The following is an 18,948-nucleotide window of genomic DNA, read 5'->3' as shown; positions in this document are numbered from 1 at the left end:
AGTTTGTTTTTTCACATTTCTTGGAATGTTCTTTCAGTTTAGCTAAACAACATTCTATTTAGGGCATAATTTTAAGAATAATTTTTGTAATTCTGGCAGCAAATGCTGTAACATTATAATTATGCCATAAGCATTCAATGTTTTTCCATCATAAACTGGCTATAATCCCAGTTCTGGAATACAGCTTTCTTGTTGCTCTCATTTCTTCAAGTGAAGGTGCGTTTTTGTCCACAGAAGTGATTTCTTAATGAAGTTCACCATTTGGGTTAGTTACTAAAGCGGTTCAAAAAGAAATGTCTGTCTGTCCCTCTGAAGTCATAAATGATTTTTGAGCTTTCCTTAGAGGAAATTCACTTTTAAGAATGAGTTAAGCCAGCAGTTACTATTCAGAAACAGGCTGATTCGTGCATATATTAAAATACTGTGCTCATATAACCGTCTTAGTTTAAAAATGGGAACTAGTTGAACCAATACAATCTAGTGACATTAACATACCTGTTAAGTGTTGTGGATTTCAGAGCAAAACAGGGTCTAGTGCTATACCCCTGGGGTCAATACTGGGACCAGTACTGCTTAGCCTCTTCATTACTGCCTGGCTGATGGGAAAGAGTGCATCCTCAGCAAGTTTGCAGGCGATATAAAGTTCAGAGGAGCAGCTTGTGCACCAGATGGTTGTGCTGCCCTTCAAAGGGACCTCGACAGGCTGGAGAAATGGTCTGACAGCAATCTTGTGAAGTTCAGCAAAGTCCTGCACCTGGGAGGAATAACCCCATGTACCAGTACAGGCTGGGGACTGATCAGCTGGAAAGCAGCTTTGCACAGAAGGCCTTGGAGCACACTAAGTTGACCATGAGGCAGCAATGTGTGTCCTTGTGGAAATAAGGCTAGCAGCCTCCTGGGCTGCATTAGGCAGAGTGTTGCCAGCAGGTCCAGGGAGGTGAGCCTTCCCCTCTGCTCAGCACTGGTGAGACGCACATCTGGAATACGAGGTCTGGTCCTGGGCTCACCAGTGCAGGAGGCATGGACACACTGGAGTGGGTAAGGACTTGGGGTATCTGTCAGGTGAGGCTGGATTGAGGGAGCTGGAACTGTTTAATCTGGAGAAGGGAAGTATTAGAAGGATCTTGTCAATGTGTGTAAATACCCAATTGGGGGGCTGGGAGGAGAGGGGACAGAGCCAAGACCCTTCTCCGTGGTGACCAGTGCAAGGGCGAGAGGCAGTGGGCACAAATGGAAATGCAGGGAATTCCATTAAAACATGTTCACTCTGAGGGAAGTCATGTGCTGGAGCAGGTGGTTCAGAGAGTGTGAGAAGTCTTTCTCCTTGCAGATACTCAAAACTTGACTGGACATGGCCTGAAGCAACTTACTTGAGCTGACCCTGTTTGAGCAGGGGGGCTGGACTGAATGGGCTCCATATGTGCCTTCCAGCCTCAAAGCTTTTCTGTTTTATGGCCTTTATGTCTGTCTGCTCTGACTCTGCATGACAAGATGAAAAAATTGCATCAAATAATCTCAGCATCAAGCTATGTAAAATAACTACCTACAAAAAAAAAAAGTATTTATTTCAAATGGAGGACTTCTAAACCAGAATCTACCAGAAAGTGTCTGTCAGCAGGCTACCTTTATCTTAATTACTTTTTGCAGAGGTCTCAGAGGTTGTCCGTGGGTATAGTCCACCAGTTTCTGAAGCTGTGTGTTAGATGCTGAGACTTGAGTTGCCATCAGGTGTAGGCTTGCTCACAAGACATTGGCTTTCTGTTCATATACTGCCCTGTCAATTACATACTTTCACCACTGAGTTTAAACTTTCCAGGAAGAAACAAATACTGAAATAAAAAGCTACATCTGCTCGTAAAATAGGAGCAGATTGTCATATTGTCCTGCTGGTCGCACTGGAGCTGTCAGTCTCCCGTGCGCTCCCTTTTCTGCTCCTGGAGAGGCTGGCTGGGGTGGAGGGAGCATTGGTCTGACCCAGTGCAGCTTTCCTTGTGTTAAATGCCTTTCTCTAGTTCTTATTCAGGGTACAATACTGAACGTGCATATTGCCAACCACATAATAATCCAGTTGTCCGTGGTAAAGTGAATGGCGTTCGCTGCTTTGTAGCAAAAAGCAATAGTGTTTGTTGTGCCTTTGATCTCTATAAAGTGCTCTGATGTGGTGAGATCATCTTGAGGAAGCACTAACAGGTCTTTCCTTGCATTTTGTCTTCAACTCAATGTAAAAGGAAGAAGGAAAAATGGAATTGAATGTGTACTTACTGTGATAATTCATTTCAGTCAATAATTAGCTTGTTTTTCAGAGTTGCTGTACAGGACTTGGTATCAGAATGACTTTATTAGTTTTCACTGAAAATTAATGTCTGTCAGCTTTTCACTGTGGAGCTGGTTTTGTTTTCCAGATCAGTAAGACTGCTGGCTTCACTTTCAAAACTAATTTTCTCTATCGGTGTATTTGCTTATGTGTCTTGATAATTCTTCCAGTTACTGCTGTAGAAGATGTGGGAAGGGGAGGAATACTTGTTCCCTAAAGGTTACTGTAAACCAGTCATTGCTACTATGATACTCGATGAATGAAATATTTTCATACACCATAAAATTTCATCTTAAAGTCTTGAGAAGTTAAAATAATGGTAAATATTCTGTAGACTAACTTTTGCAAGGGCTAAATAGCCTGGCCTTGATCCAGAAAGGCACTTAACAATGTGCTTAACTTTAAGCGCATTGAATATTCTTACTGGCATAAGTGAAAAATCAATGAGGCTACTCACATGCTTAAAATAAGGCATGTGCTTAAGTGTCTTTCTGGACCTCAGCCAGAGCATTCAGCCTGTGAGATGGGCTGAATTCTAATTGTGGGCAAAAGCCAGTAGTGTTTCATTTTGCTTGTCTTGTGTGTTTCTGAAGAATTCATTGATACTGTCTGTGTTTATTTTAATTGGCCTCCATTTCCCATCTAAGCCCTACCAACTCCAAAGCTCTGGGAGTAAAATAGATGTGCAACTTAGGGTTGTCAAACAGCTTGTCAGGGATAGTACTTAGACTGTATATATTGCTACAGAGCAGGGACTGAACTTCAGAAAAGCTGGGAAAAGATGAGGTGAAACATGATTGTTTTCTTTGGTAGCCAAGGTTTTAATATGGAGAGAAAATGAAGAGGAGAGAAGAGAAGAGTTGGTGACACATCGCACCTTTTCAGTTAACATAGTTGCTTCTTAGGAAACATTAAAGAATGCAGACAGATGCATTAATAATCTGCTGGCAGTGGCTGTAGCCTTGGCAAGTAGGCTTTCCTACCTACTATTGATTTTTCTGACTCTCAGGCAGCAATTTGCAATGGGTGGCTTGATCCCTTACCCTCAAAATCAGCAGTGAGATGAGTTGTCACAGCCAAAACAATTTTTGCTTTCTAACCAATCCCTCCTGTTTCTTCAACAGCATCTTTTACTGCTTAGATGACAATTTCCCCTGCTGACAACTGTGAATGATAAAATATACTATATTTAAACACAAAGAGCTTCCATGCTTAAAGGTGCGAAGCAACTCCGCCGCAATGCTACTGAGCTCTTAGTTGGCACCAGCTGCCCTTGCAGAACCCACCTAGTGTGCTATAAATCTGGGACGTTGCTGGTTGGCAAGTGGAAAAGCAGTGGAACTGGAGTGATCTAGAAGAAAACTTTGCCGTCAGCCCTAACCTATTTGTCTATGGAAACAGCATGTAGTTCTTCCTACCACCCCCTTTTAGTTTTCAGCATCTTGTCTTCCACTTTAGCTTCCTGCTTGTGGCTTCCTCCTTACATCTGACATTGCTGTTTGCTTTCTTTTCTGCCAGCGTGTTAGAGCCCACACAACAAATTCTTTGTATACTGCCTTTGAGTTGTGATTGTTGATACTTATTCACCTGTCTTTTTTTTACTGGAAACTGAGATTTTTGTTTCCTTAAATATATTGGATTTAAACTAGATGAGAGAGAAATTTAAAGAGCGGTTGAAAAGAGTGGCCAGAATAAACGAAAAACAAGCATAAACGCTTTTAAAAGGGTTAATTATGTAAAACAAGAAGAAACCAGTTGACACCACAGAATTTTATATGTAATTATAAAAATGTCTCCTGAAAATGCATCTCTATGAAGGAACATCTGCCATTTTTAGGACAGCTCTTCCACAGTGAGCCTTGAGCAGTTTTGAGTGAGTTAGTTTGGAAGTTGTTGGTTTTCTTTCAGCTGCAGAAGCGTGCTTGCTGTAGCGCTCCAAGTTCAATTTCAGGTATCTTTCAAGGTTATTAGCAGTACATGTTTTTGTTGCATACTTTCCCTAATGGCCATTTATTTCTTTAAACTGTGAATTCCTTTTTTAAGTAAAAGCTTAGTAGAATCACCCATCACAGACAGAATTTCACCTGAATTGAATAAGAGGTGTTTAAAGGTTCAAGTTTAGAGGGTGTATTCTGATTCAGGGATAGCCAGTGAGTGATCTTTTAAACGGTGAAATGATGCGTGCTAAAGGTATTGGAGCCAGAATTAGAAGAGGAAGAGTGGATGGTAAATGCTCTTTTATAGCTATTTTGCTTTCAACTGTTTTCTCCTGAGCTTTTCTGAAATCAAGTGTCAAGCTTAAGTCTAGGTCTATGAGTGTATCTGTTTGCAGGTGTCTTCAATGTGACAGAGCCTTCTGCCACCTAGTGTTAATGTGAGTTCTCTCCTCAGCAGGGTATCATCAGATAATTTATTAAATGTCATTATTTATTAATAATCCCCCGCCCCGCAATTGCTAGGCACTCTCTGTGAATGTTTAAAAATGCAGTTTCTGCACCAGAGGATTTCAGAATCAATTTAATCAGTATGCACAACTTCTTTGGGTGTGTTTATTGAGGATGTAGTTTGCAAGGTGAGTTAAGTTGTTATGCAAATAATCCGTGGCAAATTTCAGCAATTGTGAATGTCCCTTCTCTGCAACAACTCTCTTAGCTCTTTTCACCCCCAGGTGAAACTTAAAGAGATTCTGCCTAACTCAGCACACTTCTGCTTTGATATCTGTGTTCCTGCTGGTTCAGGAAACTGTATTAGACTGAAAGCAGCAGAGAATAAAAATTAATTTAACAGAAATTATATAAAATAAAGAATGATTCCATTTACACACTTAACTCATTGTCTTTTTAGAAGAGTGAAATTAAAATCTCCCATCATCACTGCTTTTTCCCCTCTGGAAATTCCACCAGGGCACAATAGAGAAGGACAATAAAATCCAGAGAATTATACCCTAATTTCACAATAGAAATGTCAAACTATTAAAATAGAAAAATAGGCTTGATGATACTTTATATTTAAGCCAAATAATAATAGCTCATACCATATGTTGACAGATAGGAGGAAACCACTTAGCATTGAAGCAGTGGTTTTTTTCCTTCATTTATTCCTCTGTAAAAGGAATAATGTTTTCAAATGAAAAATGTTTTCAGGGGAACAGAGCAACTCTTGCCCCTTCTCCCCTCCACCTCTGTGAGCTGTGTTTTAACTGCTCTCTGATAGAGTGGGGCTAATCTGTTCCTTTGTATGGGTGTTGGAGAGCTCGGCCTCAACGGCTGAGCAGCCCAGGACTTGAGCTGATGCTTCTAATTCTTGACCCAGCCGTGGTTCTGAGGAGAAGCCCTCACTCCTAGCTCCTGCCCTCCTCTCCTTTCTCCCTCCCGCCTCTTCCAGGCCTTCCTGAGGAGCAAATGCCGGCATGGCTGAGAGCTGTAAACTTGATCCTCAACATCAGACTGAAATGCTGACCAGATCAGCAGCAACCAGAACCTGAAGCAGCAGAGGGTCTAATGCATTAGAGCATTAGTCAGCTGCGATACCAGGCAGGCTGTTTTTTTCACCTTCTTTTGACCTGAGCAGCCTCATCTTCTTTAAATAGTGTCATTCAAACTGCAATCTTTTTGCAGATACTGCCTAAAGAAAATAACTTTGGGATCTTATTATCTCAAATGAATAACTATGAAAGCAAGTTAAAAACTTGCTCTGTGCTGGTAGTTATTCATTTGAGATAATTACTAGGTTTGGCAACTTACTTACCTGATCAGTATCAGAGGTTAAAAACCCTCTAGAAATTCATGTGCATCTTGTGCTGTTTTGTTTTGAGTCATATTAAACTGGGATTGCCGTACAACATGAATTCATTGCTACGCTGTCAGAACAGGATGCTATGTCACAGTGAAAACAGAATAGACTGGCTGACCAGGGGAGACTGCATGCCAAAGCTGAGGTTAAGTACAGCTTTTTCTTTGTTCAGATGATGTTTTTTCCATCAGAAGTGATTTGGGGGCAAAGCCTGTGGCTGTGGTAAATGTGTTTCTGGTGGTGTTTTCCTGCTCTCAGTCCTTTATGCTGGCAGGGGGGAGAAGGTGATGTTTCTTCTTTCCCCTTAGGTGCAGCCTCACCGTTCTCGCTGAGATTGGTGCCCTGCAGTGGCATTTCAGTGCTGTGCAACAGAGCAGGTAGATGGAAGAGGCAAACTGGGGGAGGACACGGGGGCAAAGTAGGCTGTTGACCTCCATTAGTATGCAGCCTGGCTGTGACCATGGCTGACAACTGAGTCACTCAGGGGCTCTGTCCTCCCCTGCCAGGTCTGAAACACAGTCCTTCAAGGCAAAAAACCCACTTTGTTTGCTGGCCAGACCACTTTCCAGCCTTGGGCTCAAAGTCAAGGTCCCTAACAGCACTCCTGGGGCAAAAATATCTCCTCTCTGCTTGCAGCAGGGCATCCTGTGCTCTGCAGTTGTGGTACAACCATGACCATCCTTGTGGCCTCTTTCAACAGAGCTGCGCATCAAGCAAAATGTACTGAAAAAGAGGGGGTGGGGGAAAGTCTCTGTGCATCTCCATCCCCTCTTTCTGTAGGTGCTCCTGACTGAGCTCTCTGTTCAGAAAGGGCTCAGTTTCCTTCACAGCTGCATAATTTACGTGGAAGCTGGTCCAGGAGGAATCTCTTTCATGTAGCTCACTGAAAGCTCCAGTTCATCAATATGGATTGCTTGCCATGCACTGGGGGATTTATGGTACGCAGTAGGGTGTGCGGAAGTTGGAGAAAAAGGCAGAGTGAGGAACAGTAGGGAATTTTTATCCTAAAAGAAGAATTTTTGTGTCCAAAAGAACTGTCTTTTATTTTGAAAGTTCTGTTCTCCCCCCCCCCCTACAGAAAGATACTGTTATCACTGTATCCCTGGAGTCAAACCCCAGGACACATTCCCCTAGTCATGGGGGAAGACACAGTGATGTATTTAAGACTGAACTTGCCCTAGCCTTAAAAGAAAACCAAATAAACAAAAAACCCAAACAAACAACCTCTGTGAAAACACTTCTGACTCAGGTAGTAAGTTACAAAACAATGCTTAACTTCTGCATAATAATAATAATAATTATACAAACATACCCACTTTCTTCTGGCAACCTTTGTCCTAAACATAGCAGATGGGAGGAAGAGCGGGGTTAGAGGGCAGCGGGAAAGGTGAAGGATTTGAAGATCAAGCCATGCCAAAACATTTCTGCAACATGTTAAAAAGAGAGCTACTTTGCAGTTACAGAAACGATGGCTTAGTGGTCTTTTTTAGCCATTGAAAAGAAAAAAATACAAGACGATAACTGAGAAAAGGCCCTTGTGTTCAATGACATTCTTCTCGGGGTCAAGTGCGAGTGGAGCCTCATTTAGTCATAGACTAAATGTAGCTGCAGTTCTGCAGTCCTCCAAAGTGTAATCTATACTAGTCATGCAGAGCGAGTGCTTTGCTGGATTCCAGCTAGGACTGCAGTGTCCTTGTTATGCAGCAAGGCTGCTCAAGGGTGTTAAAATGCTTACTTGCAGTTGTTTGATCAGTTTCTGTGATGGCTGATTGATTTACTGTATCTGGAAGTTCAGACCTGGAAACTTGAGCGAGGGAGAATGCCTTCACCCGTGGTGTTGGGGCTGGGTGTTGAGAGGACGGACAGCTGGTGGGTGACCTCAGGAAGATGACAAATGGGGGACCAGGTGCCCCTGCTCATCCAAGAGCTCTCCCAGCCTCTCTGCTCGCAGAGGCGTGAGGCACGGAAGTCACTTGCACTGAAGGAAGGCTTCCTATGAGCAAGGTTTCTAGAAATAAACATTAACCTTTTGTTACCAGCTAAGTACACAGGGATAATGAATTCAAGCAGCTATTTGGGAATGAGTTTAAGCAGGAATCCTTTCAGTTTGAAGGGGAAAAAAAAAAGCCCCACACCAACAAACAATCATCCAAATGATAGTGGTTGTGTATATTTTGGAAATGGTATCTGGAATGCCGGCAGGAATGTGTGGTGCTGAGATAGTGGTTAGCAGCAAGAAGCAAACTGTTTACACACCGCAATCAGTGATGGTTCTTGACTGACGTGTGGAGCCAGTAAAACGACTAAATAAATATATTACTGGGAGGAAAGTGGGATGTGAGGAAGCCCCCCAAAAACTGAGGACGGAAAAGTCAGCATGGAACTTATTAAAATATCCTTTATAGAGTTGAAACACATGAACAAAATGAAATTGTGTAGCTTTTGGTTTTCCTTTGCTTGCAGAGGATTATTGTGTTTGCAGGTTCTGCTTTCTATTTCCCATTTTTATTTTAAAACAGGCAGTCGCGTGCTAAAATGAGAACTTTCAGATAATTGTTTTGAATCTGCCCTGAAACAGCACAGAAATCTATGAACTGTGTTGACTTACACCAGCTGAGAATGTGCCTCCCTTCTCTGAAGCTTGCCTGTTGGGGATTATGGCATACTCTAGCAGCTTCAGGGTTTTCTTTTTTTTTCTTCTTTTTTTGTAACCAAAGCATGAACAAAACAATATCACCTCTTTCATTGTCTTAACTTTTGAAAGTGCATTTGAGATTTCCTGCATTAGCTCAGATCACTGAATCTACTGCAAAGACAGGCATGGCTGCTCCCTTGCACTGGTATTTACATTTCTAAGGTTGAAACTGTTACACCTCATCTGAAGCGATGCTGCCTGGTCAAATGTTAAGAGAACCTGATTAGACGAAGCATTTGATTGTTAGCAAAAGAAATATGCAGACAGCCATTGTGAATTCTGGGCTTACATGAGTTGTAAAATGTGTTTATCAAACATGCATTGGATTTACACACACAAATTCTTGTTGAATGTAAATCTCTAGCTTGCATAACACCTTGGTGGAAAGAGGAGGTTTATTTAAGTTGTTAACATTTTTGACATATTGTACTGGTATAATTGAATTTGCAGTTCCTTTGAAGATGGGTATAGGTCCGCTTGCACCATTTAAGGGGTTTATGTCCCATTTCAGAATGCTTTAAGTCTGTAGTCTTTTATGTCTGTAGTCTACAGTGCTTTAAGTTGATAGTCTCTAAGTCTATAGTCCGTAGTATTTTGAGTCTATAGTCTTTTCCTGCATGAAATAATTGTGTCAAGGCTGGTGCCTTCCTCGGATAGGAACCTGGGGGTGGGACTGGAGTTGTCTAAAAGTTGTTGTGGCAGTACCTGCAGAAACCTGTACGAACAGTCTGCAAGTGGCATCCCAGGACTGGCATTTAGCCTGTGGCATGGAAAAGGCAGAAAATGCATATTAGGTCAGAGTAATACAAAGCTTCCTTTATTCTGTAAAACCCTTTCCCTTACTAATTTGTCGTCTTTACACTTTAAAACATCTATTTCTTTTAAAATTATATCAGACTGTTTCTGTGGAGCAGAAGGCATTTCTCCTTGTTCTTTGATATTAATTTCTCCATGCTTTTTTATCATATGTTTAGGCAATAGTATTTGCTTCTCAGTTACTCCAAATGCAAATGTTTTTCTCTGTGTTAAATAAATGTGAATACCTGATTCTGGTCTCACATCTTTTTAAAAACTAGACAGCAGTAGAATTGCAGGGCTCGGAAAATGCTGGAGAACCAGGTGCTCTCTAAAAGTTTTCTTACTTTGAACTTTTTTTACCACTAGTTGGGTTTTTTATGACACATTCACTTAGGAGCACTGAAGATGTATTTTGAGATAGCTGTCAGAAGAAAATTTCCCTCCATTCCATCCCCCTGTGTATTGGCTTTTCAGTGGAAATGTTTGCTCTCTGGAGTCTGGATTTCATCACAAAAAGAGGAAGTTTTCAGGGAAAGCAGTATGGGAAAATTTGATTCTGTCCCTGTCCCCCCCTGCAACAAGGATGGCTTCTTTGACTTTGTGTTGTTGCATTTAGAGATTTTTTTGCTGCAGGGTTCACAACTGTACTCACCAATGTCATAGGTAATTTGCAATAAAATCTCTGATATGCATAATTACATGTACCTTGCAGTTTATATATGTGTTTCATCATTCAAAGAGGAAACAGTTTATGTGAAACATGAAATAAATGTGCCTTAGTGTTAATGTTAGACACTCCAGAGATTCTTTTATTGGTCACTGCAGTAGCTGAATGGTAAGGAGCGAAGCTGCTGAAACCTCGAGATGCTGCTGGGTTGCTGTTGCAGCAGGACGTGTGTGGCTTTGGGCTGCCAGGATCTGAAATGTTTGACCTTTCATATGAGGGAGAAGAGTAATGGGGGGAAAGAAGGAGAAATAACTCATTACTGATTTCTACCTTTGGAGTCAGAGCTGAGTTTATCAGCAACAGCTGTTTCATGGCTAATATTATTAATAATATTCTAGGCTTTTTTTTTCCTCCTTCAGTGTCCAGTAGCAGACCTCTGAATCTTAGCTGAGGTGTGCTGTGGCAGACCTGTTTTGTTTTAAAGAACTTTGTTTTGCCACACGCAGTTGAGGTGTACTCCTGCCCAGAGGAACTCTGACAGCATTTGAAACAAATTGCTATTTAGAAGAAGCTGATGGAAGGGGCTGAAAAGAATCACTGAGGTGCTAGATTTCTTTTATTGATTTGGTGGATTGGGGGTTTCTTGGCTTTCCTACTGGGAAAAGTTATTTCTGTTAGAACAAAGTTCTTCATTTAGATTTCTGGTAGAACAAAGTTCTTCACTTAGAAGACCTAACCTGAGAAATAAAAGTCCTAGGAGCTATGAGCTCAAACTCCCAATTAAGAAGTTTTTTCTTAAATCTTCACTGTGATAGAGACCCATTAGTCAGTAGGCATCTCATTGTGAAGAGTTTAGAAGACTAACTTCTGCTTATTGGAAAGCTGGTTGAAGTTTTCCTCTGAAGTAAAAGGGGGAAAAATACTCAAACATCATCTAAGTGTAGGTATGTTTATTTCCAAGCAATTCAAGTGAGTCCCTGGAAATGTCATTGAAGGTAAAGTCCCTTGGAACCAGAGAGTTTGCTCGTAGTACCAGCTGTGCATTCAGCAGTCAGCTCTGACAGCTTCAGCCCCAAATAAGCTAATCACTCTGGTGTGTCCTGCATTGGAGGCATAGGTGGTGGTTTTACAAGCACGCTGTAAGCTTCTACACCTGATCACATGCTGGTTTGAATGAGAGGAACTCTGGGCACAGCTCTGCAAATCGTGCTAAGTGACAGTTCTGTGGCAGTTTTTTGGGCCACGGGTATGTGAAATGGGCTGAGCAAGTTTGTGATATGGAAAAGGTTGGGGTCTGGCACTCATCTTACACCTTGGTGAGCAATTTCTGCTCACTAAGCCCTCGGAAAACTAGCATAGCTAAACAGTGTTAATAACAAAAGTAGACCTTACTAAGCCGAACCTGAACTGGTCAATATGCTGTCTGCAGGTGGGATTGCTGGGGCGTCAAGGGTGTTGGTTATGGTAGCTCTTGTCTTTAGCAAGATTGTTCAGTAGCCAAAACTGTATTGTGTTTAGAGTGACTTTTCCTTGTACCTCTGCACTGTGGGCTGGATTTGGTCTTGTGCTGCAAGACTAACAGGTGACATAATCTGGTTAAAAATATATTCTTTTTCTGTCTGCCTTGGAATCTGTCTTATTTAGACCTCATCATGCTTAGCAGTTTTTTTGACATTCACATTGATTGCTGCAATTGTATGCACAGAGGCATAATGTCTAGAGGCATTAAAAAAACCCCAATAAACACACACACACACTCTCCCCAGCTATTACATTGGGTAGCTGCCTGCTTGTTTGCAGGTGCTTGCAGCAAACCCTACACTGCAATCATTTGTTGTCCTTTTTATTTTTATTTTTTTTGCTTCCTGATCACATTCAAATGAAAGTAATTAATACTATTGTGCTGTATTTATCAACCAAATGACATCTTGGTTCCTTGAGGCAGCCGTGGACCTATTCCTTTCCAGGGAACAGTTTTCCCCATTCAACTCTTAAATAGATTTTTCCTACTTAATCCTTGTTGTCTTGGAGGGCAGAGGAGATGCGTGGCTGATGGTAGGTGCCTTGCTGCTGTCAGGGCTGGAAGCGTGACCTCTGGCACGGTGCAAGGCCTGCCAGAGGTGTTGAGTTGGGCTCGTGAGCAGCCCTTGAGTTCATGGTGGTGGTAAAGTTGCATTATGTGTTGGAACTGGCTGTGCTGGCTGGTGTTCAGCAGGAATTACCAACACCAATAATAGCTGGTTTGTTTGTTGAGGTCTAAATACAACAATTATGCCCAAAGAGTGTCTGCTAAACGAGGTGAAAGATTGCTTTTTGACTTTTGAGGACTTGGGATCAGATTTGTAGCCGGTCTGTGGAAGGATGAACTGCTATTCTGGATTTTTCTGAGTACCAGCTTTATGTGGTCGTGTGCTTTTGTCCTGCCTTAGACATCACAGTCTCAGAGATGTGGAGAGCCATATCATATCTGAATAACGCCTAGCGAAGTCTGATTCTGAATTTAACAGGTCTATTTAACAAAGAACAGCAATGAACTCTATGCATTTTACAAACAAATTCTGCTTTGGCTGCATGGACCAACTGTGTGGTAGAATTGGTTCAGACAAAACCAGAGTTGAGTGGAAGAGCTCAGTTTGTGCCTGGTTGGGGGCTTAGAGTAACCGAGGCTACACATTCCTCAACAGAAAACAGGCCAGAGGAAACCCAGTTTCTTACGTGCCCCTCTTGTCTGATAAGATCCAGTTCTCTGCCAAGAATACTGCAAATAATGCATTGATAGATCGTCTTAGAGACTTGGTAAATCTAATGAAAACACAGTCTCCAGAAAGATTCAGGAATGCAGCATATGCTGCTGTGTTACTAATGCTTTACACAGCTTTCCAGACTGGAGTATTTTGCTTGCTTTCATGCAACCACTATTTATTATTTAAATGATGAATCTGGAAAATTTCCCAGATCTAATGTCTGCCCCATTACTTTCTGTCTTGGATACTGCAGATAATCAGATGAGCAGTAAATCTATTCTGTGGAATAGAATTACATTATCTTTTTTTTTTTCTGTCAAACAACTTGTGAATGATTTTTCTTTTCTTCACCCCCATAAAATACCTAATAGATCAAAAAAAAAGTAAAATCTGTGTGCCAAATACACAGTGCTCCACATGTACCTCCAATGATTCATCTGCAGAAACACCGGTGCAAGTGTATTTATCTTGGGTAGATGGGGGAAGGTTGCGCGAATTCATCCCGAGAACTGATCCTTTCAGTTGGGTGTGGGGGGGGAAGTACTGTGGGAGTTTTTGTGGCTTGTTGGTTGGATGTTTTGGGGTGTTTGTTGGGGGTGGGTTGTTTTTTCTTTTTATTTTTCTTTTCTTTCCTTTTTTTTCTTTTTTCCTGGTTTGATTATGCTGTTTCTCCATCTGCTCTGATTGTTTCTGAAGTCTTTCCTGAGTGTCTCTGAAGAGAGACTGCCCTATTAAGCAGTGAGGGGACATTTGCCAACGGTCTTGGATGTTACGGGCTGATGAGCTGTTGTTGGGTCCTCTGGCCCTTAGAAACGGCAGTGCCAAGTGGTGCAGGGGGTGGAAAGGCATGGGGAACTGAGTGCTGCTGCCTAGTTCCCCAGCAGTCCCAGTTATTCCTGATGAAGTGCTGGTGACACAGCCTTCGGGAAAGAGAAAACATGAAGGAAACCTGCCCCCAGGAATGACTGGCTTGATTCTGAACTTCAGCACCAAGTGTGAATTACACTTCTTTCCTTGAAAACAGGAGGCTTACCCTGCACACACACATGCACACACACACGCACACGCACACACTCCCCCTGCCCAATGGTGATGAGAAACTAAAGGTCAGGAATGAGCCCCCTGAAGGCTCATGAAGAACAAAATACGATGTGTTTTAACTGATGTGAAAGGTTAATGGGGAAGATCAACATCCAATGGCAGCAGCTAAGGAAAGGGGGCTTGTTTGGGCAGAGCCTAGGCATTACGGTGGCTGGGAAGTGTGAAACCGTGAGGCAGAGAACACACAGCCCTTTAGCCCTGCTCTAAAAGTAATAGTGCAGGCTTTTTTTAACTCCAGAGTTTAGTCTGCCCTCAGTAAAAACAAGTTACGTTAAAAAACCGTGCACCAGAAAAAGCAAACCTCTTTTTCCTGGTTTCTGCTTATAAGATTTACAGGTACTTAAAATAAACCTATGAAAAACAGACCTAGTGTGCTGGAATTTGCTAACTAGTGAGAGCAATTACCTCCAGGTCCTAAGACCTAATGGAGCTTGACTTTTTGGAAATAAAACTTGGCAAGCGCTTCTTCCTGCTGCTGTTATAAAGGTGTACATGAAAAGATGTGCTGACCTCTGCCAGAAACCCCAGGAATCCAGTTCAGAGAGATTCTCCTGTGAAGGGCACGGCCAGATTCAAACAGCACAGATGGGGATCAGTGTGGAAAAGCCGGTGAAACATTCGCTTCTCATTGTGTGGCTTCAGTGTGGCAGATTCTTTGCAGTTGCCTGGTGTACCACAGTAATTAAATGGGTCAAGAGCAGTAAGTTTAGATACTTAACAAGAAAATAAAGACCTCACTTGACAGCCAGCAGCGTGTCGTGCTTGTTTCACAGGAGTAAGGAGAATTAATGCAGGTTGCCATAGTAAAAGTTGGTCTGAGCCTTTTTGACAATGATTTCGTATTACTTCAAAGATCACATACCAACTGACTATAAATAGTCAGCTGTAATAGCTGTAAATCAGGTTGTCTTATGAAACTAATGTCCCAATTTCAGATGACCTAAAAAAAAAAAAAAAAAAGGGAAACAGTAGACGCTGCCTCTCTCCTTGTAGTGATACATAAGGGAAAAAAAGATAAGTAATGAAAAACACACAACCAACCTTTGTTAATATAGAAATGTAAAATAATCCTCTATTTTCTCTGGACTGTTTCATGCATGAGTGGAAAATGAAGTTTGTGCAATGAAATAAACACGATAGAAGTGAAATCTGAGATGGGAATTGATTTGTATAAGACTTTCCAGTTTGGAGGATGGAAGTAGTTTCACACCAGCGTTTTGAAGGAAATTATTTGTTGTTGTCAGTATCCCTTCGTTGTTCCTGGCTGGGGGAATGAGCTCCTGTTCCCCACAGCAGCTGTAAGAGGCCTTTGGGAAGGATGAGATATTAAGGGACAAATAGCAAGAAAGGTAAATTATGGTTTTTTAAATCCATTAAATGGATTGTCCCATGAAACAGGAGCTCTTTGCAAACCATCTTCCCTTGCAAATGAAGAGGTGGGACCAGCTTTGCTGTGTTTGTAGATTCTCTGTGGACCAAATGCTATTAAAAGCATTTGTGCCCTAATGTCTGCGCCCGTGGTGATGGGAACCAGCGCCCAGCAGTGAGGCCCGGACTATGTCACAAGTTGGTGCAAAGCAGCAGAGCTCATCTCAGCTTAGCCCCTGGAGGCAAATTTGGTCTGTCACCTTCAGCATCTCACCGACAATCACTCAGAAACGTTGCTCATGTCTGTGCATTGTAGTTATTAGGTGCAAGAAATGCAGTTCTAAAACTAATTAATCATTTCTAAGTAACCTCTTTTTCTACATGTTTATGGCATCGATGGGTACAACTGTTTATTATGTCTTACCTATAAAATCTGACCTGTTTTATATACTCTTTATGGAAACAGTGTACAGTCATAAATTAAAAGATGCAACTGTTTTGGATATTTTACTGGTGGTCCTGTATTTTCCTGCCAAAAGTGCAGCTGTTTTAGGTTTCTCAGGATAACATTATAAAAGGCTGTATGCATTTTGCAAGTTTATGCTTGAATTGCCAAGCCAGAGGTGGAATGACTCAACCTTCCCAGGAGCAACACGTACCAAGCGATGAATCAAAACAGCTAGCTGAAGCTCAGTGGCTTACGTGGCCACTGAAAAGCAGTTCTCGTTTATGGTATTTTATCTGGTGTTCAGAATTTGAGACTGACATTGTGCCGATAGTGCTACAGCCTGCCTCTGTCATTGTATTTGATGGGGTTTTGGTATAAAACTAGCTGAGAATCTAGTCTTGGGTCTGTCGTATGTGGGCTGCAAGAACTATAGGGTCACAGCACCGAATGAAACCCATTCAAGCCGCCCTGAGCAGACACCTTTACTGGGAGCTCTCAGCGTGCGTGGCTGGGTTGGAGCCCTTGGAAGGAGCTAGGGGAGCCAAGAGTTTGGGGCAGTGCCAGTGTAGGTAGCATGTTTCAATGTCAACTGATCAGTCTGGCTGGTTTGGTTTAAAATTAGATGGCTCTGCAAATGAGTGATGGTGCTTAATTAATGGTGAAGTTTAGAGGCTTCTTTAGCCAAAATGTTGATGACAGCCTCCTACAGATCTAATTCCCTGGTGTCGGTGGACTTATTCCAGATACAGATAGGCCCAAGAGCAGAACGTTCATCCCTGTTGTCATCAGAGCAACCGGCACAGTTGGCTCTGGGGAGTGCCCAGCAGTAATGGGACAGAGCTGAAACTCCCCGATTCCAGCGGGAGTGCAGGAGAGCTTCTGCTGTCATCGTCATTGTCTTAGAAGGAACTACCGAAGGGGGGGGAGGATGCAACCCTCCCCCCAGAGCTAGCACAGAAAATACAAACCAGGGAGTGTACTTAACGCTGCGCAACCTATTGCAAAGAGCTGAGCTTTTTCAGTGTGTGTGTTGGGCAGCTTGTCTGAAGGTGCATCGGCATCATCATTGCTTTAACTAAGGGAAGTTTCATACTGGTGGCTGGCAGTAGGCAGCTCCCCTTCCTTGCTTTCTCCCAAAAAGTAACCTCAACCTCACTGTACTGTGGACTAGCAGGTGTTCGACCTGTTTATTTCTGTTCTGAAATAATGCTTTTCCTTGTTTCAGGTATCTCAACCATGTACGAGCCGCCTCTCCGCAGGATCTGGCTGGGGGCTACACTTCTTCCCTTGCTTGTCACCGAGCCTTACAGGATGCTTTCAGTGGTCTTTTCTGGCACCCCAGTTAGCCAGTGCGCATTAGCCCTTAGTCACGGGACACCGAATGGAGAGAGAAGCAAATCAAACCAGCAAAGGCTGGGTAAAATTGCTGCCATCTGCATAATGGCTAAGTTGCAGTCACTTTTCTGCGTAAAACCAGCTGTGTTTAAGTGTTAAAGGGGGAAAGGAAAAAAAAAAGTCTGCACGAGAGCTTTGTAAAATTGTAGATACATTTTTGTGGAGGGGGAAACTCGTTAGTCATGTGGCACTTTGCTGAGGGAGGCTGAAGCAATAAGCCACATCTAATGGAAGATGTGAATAACTCAGCTGTGTATGTTTGAGGTTTAAAGAAACACACTTGTAAATTTTTTCTAAATAAAGCCAGACTTTTTTATTAAAGTTTGTGGTTTTACTCTTATTGCAGGGTTTTATTTGCACAAGCATTTAAATGCCATTTTGATTATAACATTTAGTGTCAATATTCAAGCCTACACTTTCTTCCCATAAAACTAGTTTCCCCAGTTTGGACAAGTGGGTTTTTCCTCCTGCCAGCTGGATGAGATGAGAAACCCTGAAACTATGCTGACACAACTCTTATGCAGGATCCTTCCGGATGCCACTTGGTTCTTACCTTTGCCTGGAAAACAAATCTTTAGCTGAATGTCTTTCAACTGAGTTCCTTTAGAAGCAATTTAGGAAGCCTTGATAAAAGGCTGGGTCATTAAAGTAGTCAAAATTGGGTTTGGTTTTCTTCCCTGTTTAGCTCTGTCCGCAACTTTTCTGTCGTGCGTTCAGGAGCTTCTTTTGGCAGGAACATCCCTTTGCCTGGCTCTTGGGATGACCCTTGCCACTTGATCTACTGCTTTTACAGATTTCTTCCCCTTTCCCTGTAGTGGAACGTGGACTAACGTGGCCGAGATGGGCTTCCTGCAGCCGAACTGGCCTTTGCCACGGGTGTGTATGAACTGCAGGAGACTGGAAACTGCTCAGGACAGCGAGCGCCTCTGCAGTAAAGCCGGGACCCCGTTTTATGGGTCATCCCTTAATAGCTGTTGGAATGCTGCTCTCGGAAGTGTATTAAGTGAATGTATTTTTTCTGTGTTGTAATAAAGAGTAAGCTCTATTCCAGACTTGATGCTTCCTTTATTAAGGGGAGGGAGGCACCAACATCTCCATTGCCTTTTCCCTGAAACCCTGCTGTTTGTGCCCAGAATAGTTGCTGGCAGGTAATATTATGCACGAGGCACAGGTGTAGAAAAGATTGTAGCCTGTGGAGTACTGCTCCCTGCCAGGGGCAGGTGGCCTGGCTGCAGACAGAAAGCCCATCACTGGGTGTTGTAAGGCTCAGCCGCGTGGCGCATGTGAGAGGCCACTCATACACTCGCACTTGTGTGGTAGTTCAGCCCCGAGACGAGAGCTGCTTCCCACCTGGCGTCCTTCCTCCTGCCCTCTCAGGTGCCCTTTATTTGTCCCTTCCCTCGCTCATAGTAGATGGCTGCCACCAGGGCTTAGCTGACGGTTTCTCTAGCAGCCAGAAGCTGTGGGAGTTCCTTCCTCCGTCACAGATGGCTGACAGCCTCTCCTCTGTTCCCAGATGCGATAGCAGCAATAGCAGCGGTCCTCCTGGGATTCAGCTCGGGACCCTGGCAGGAAGTAGCAGCAGCCAGGGGAGTCTTCACCATTTCGGGCTCACCCAGTAAGGTA

At 42.8% G+C, this 18,948-nt stretch overlaps 2 protein-coding genes across 5 annotated transcripts in view; both read left to right on the top strand.

The window, feature by feature from the left end:
- MNAT1 (MNAT1 component of CDK activating kinase) overlaps nucleotides 1-17,643 on the top strand; it is a 124,598-nt gene extending 106,955 nt beyond the window's left edge. For 3 of the 4 annotated variants that reach the window (XM_027802560.2, XM_055716750.1, XM_055716748.1), the window contains one exon: nucleotides 17,153-17,643. In XM_027802560.2, the coding sequence (XP_027658361.1) occupies nucleotides 17,153-17,273 (121 nt within the window). In that variant the 3' untranslated portion in view covers nucleotides 17,274-17,643. The remainder of the gene's footprint in view (nucleotides 1-17,152) is intronic. The other variant, XM_055716749.1, reaches the window with a different exon arrangement.
- Nucleotides 17,644-17,789: 146 nt separating this feature from the next.
- Nucleotides 17,790-18,948, top strand: part of SLC38A6 (solute carrier family 38 member 6) — a 55,093-nt gene continuing 53,934 nt past the window's right edge. Inside the window, exon 1 of the mRNA XM_055716745.1 lies at nucleotides 17,790-18,945. The gene's annotated coding sequence lies outside the window, so the exon portion shown is untranslated. The remainder of the gene's footprint in view (nucleotides 18,946-18,948) is intronic.

The sequence above is a fragment of the Falco cherrug genome, chromosome 7 (genome assembly GCF_023634085.1).
Source record: "Falco cherrug isolate bFalChe1 chromosome 7, bFalChe1.pri, whole genome shotgun sequence".
In the NCBI taxonomy this organism is placed as follows: Eukaryota; Metazoa; Chordata; class Aves; order Falconiformes; family Falconidae; genus Falco; species Falco cherrug.
The sequence above is the reverse complement of the archived record's forward strand: the minus strand, read 5'-3'. Positions and strand labels throughout refer to the sequence as shown.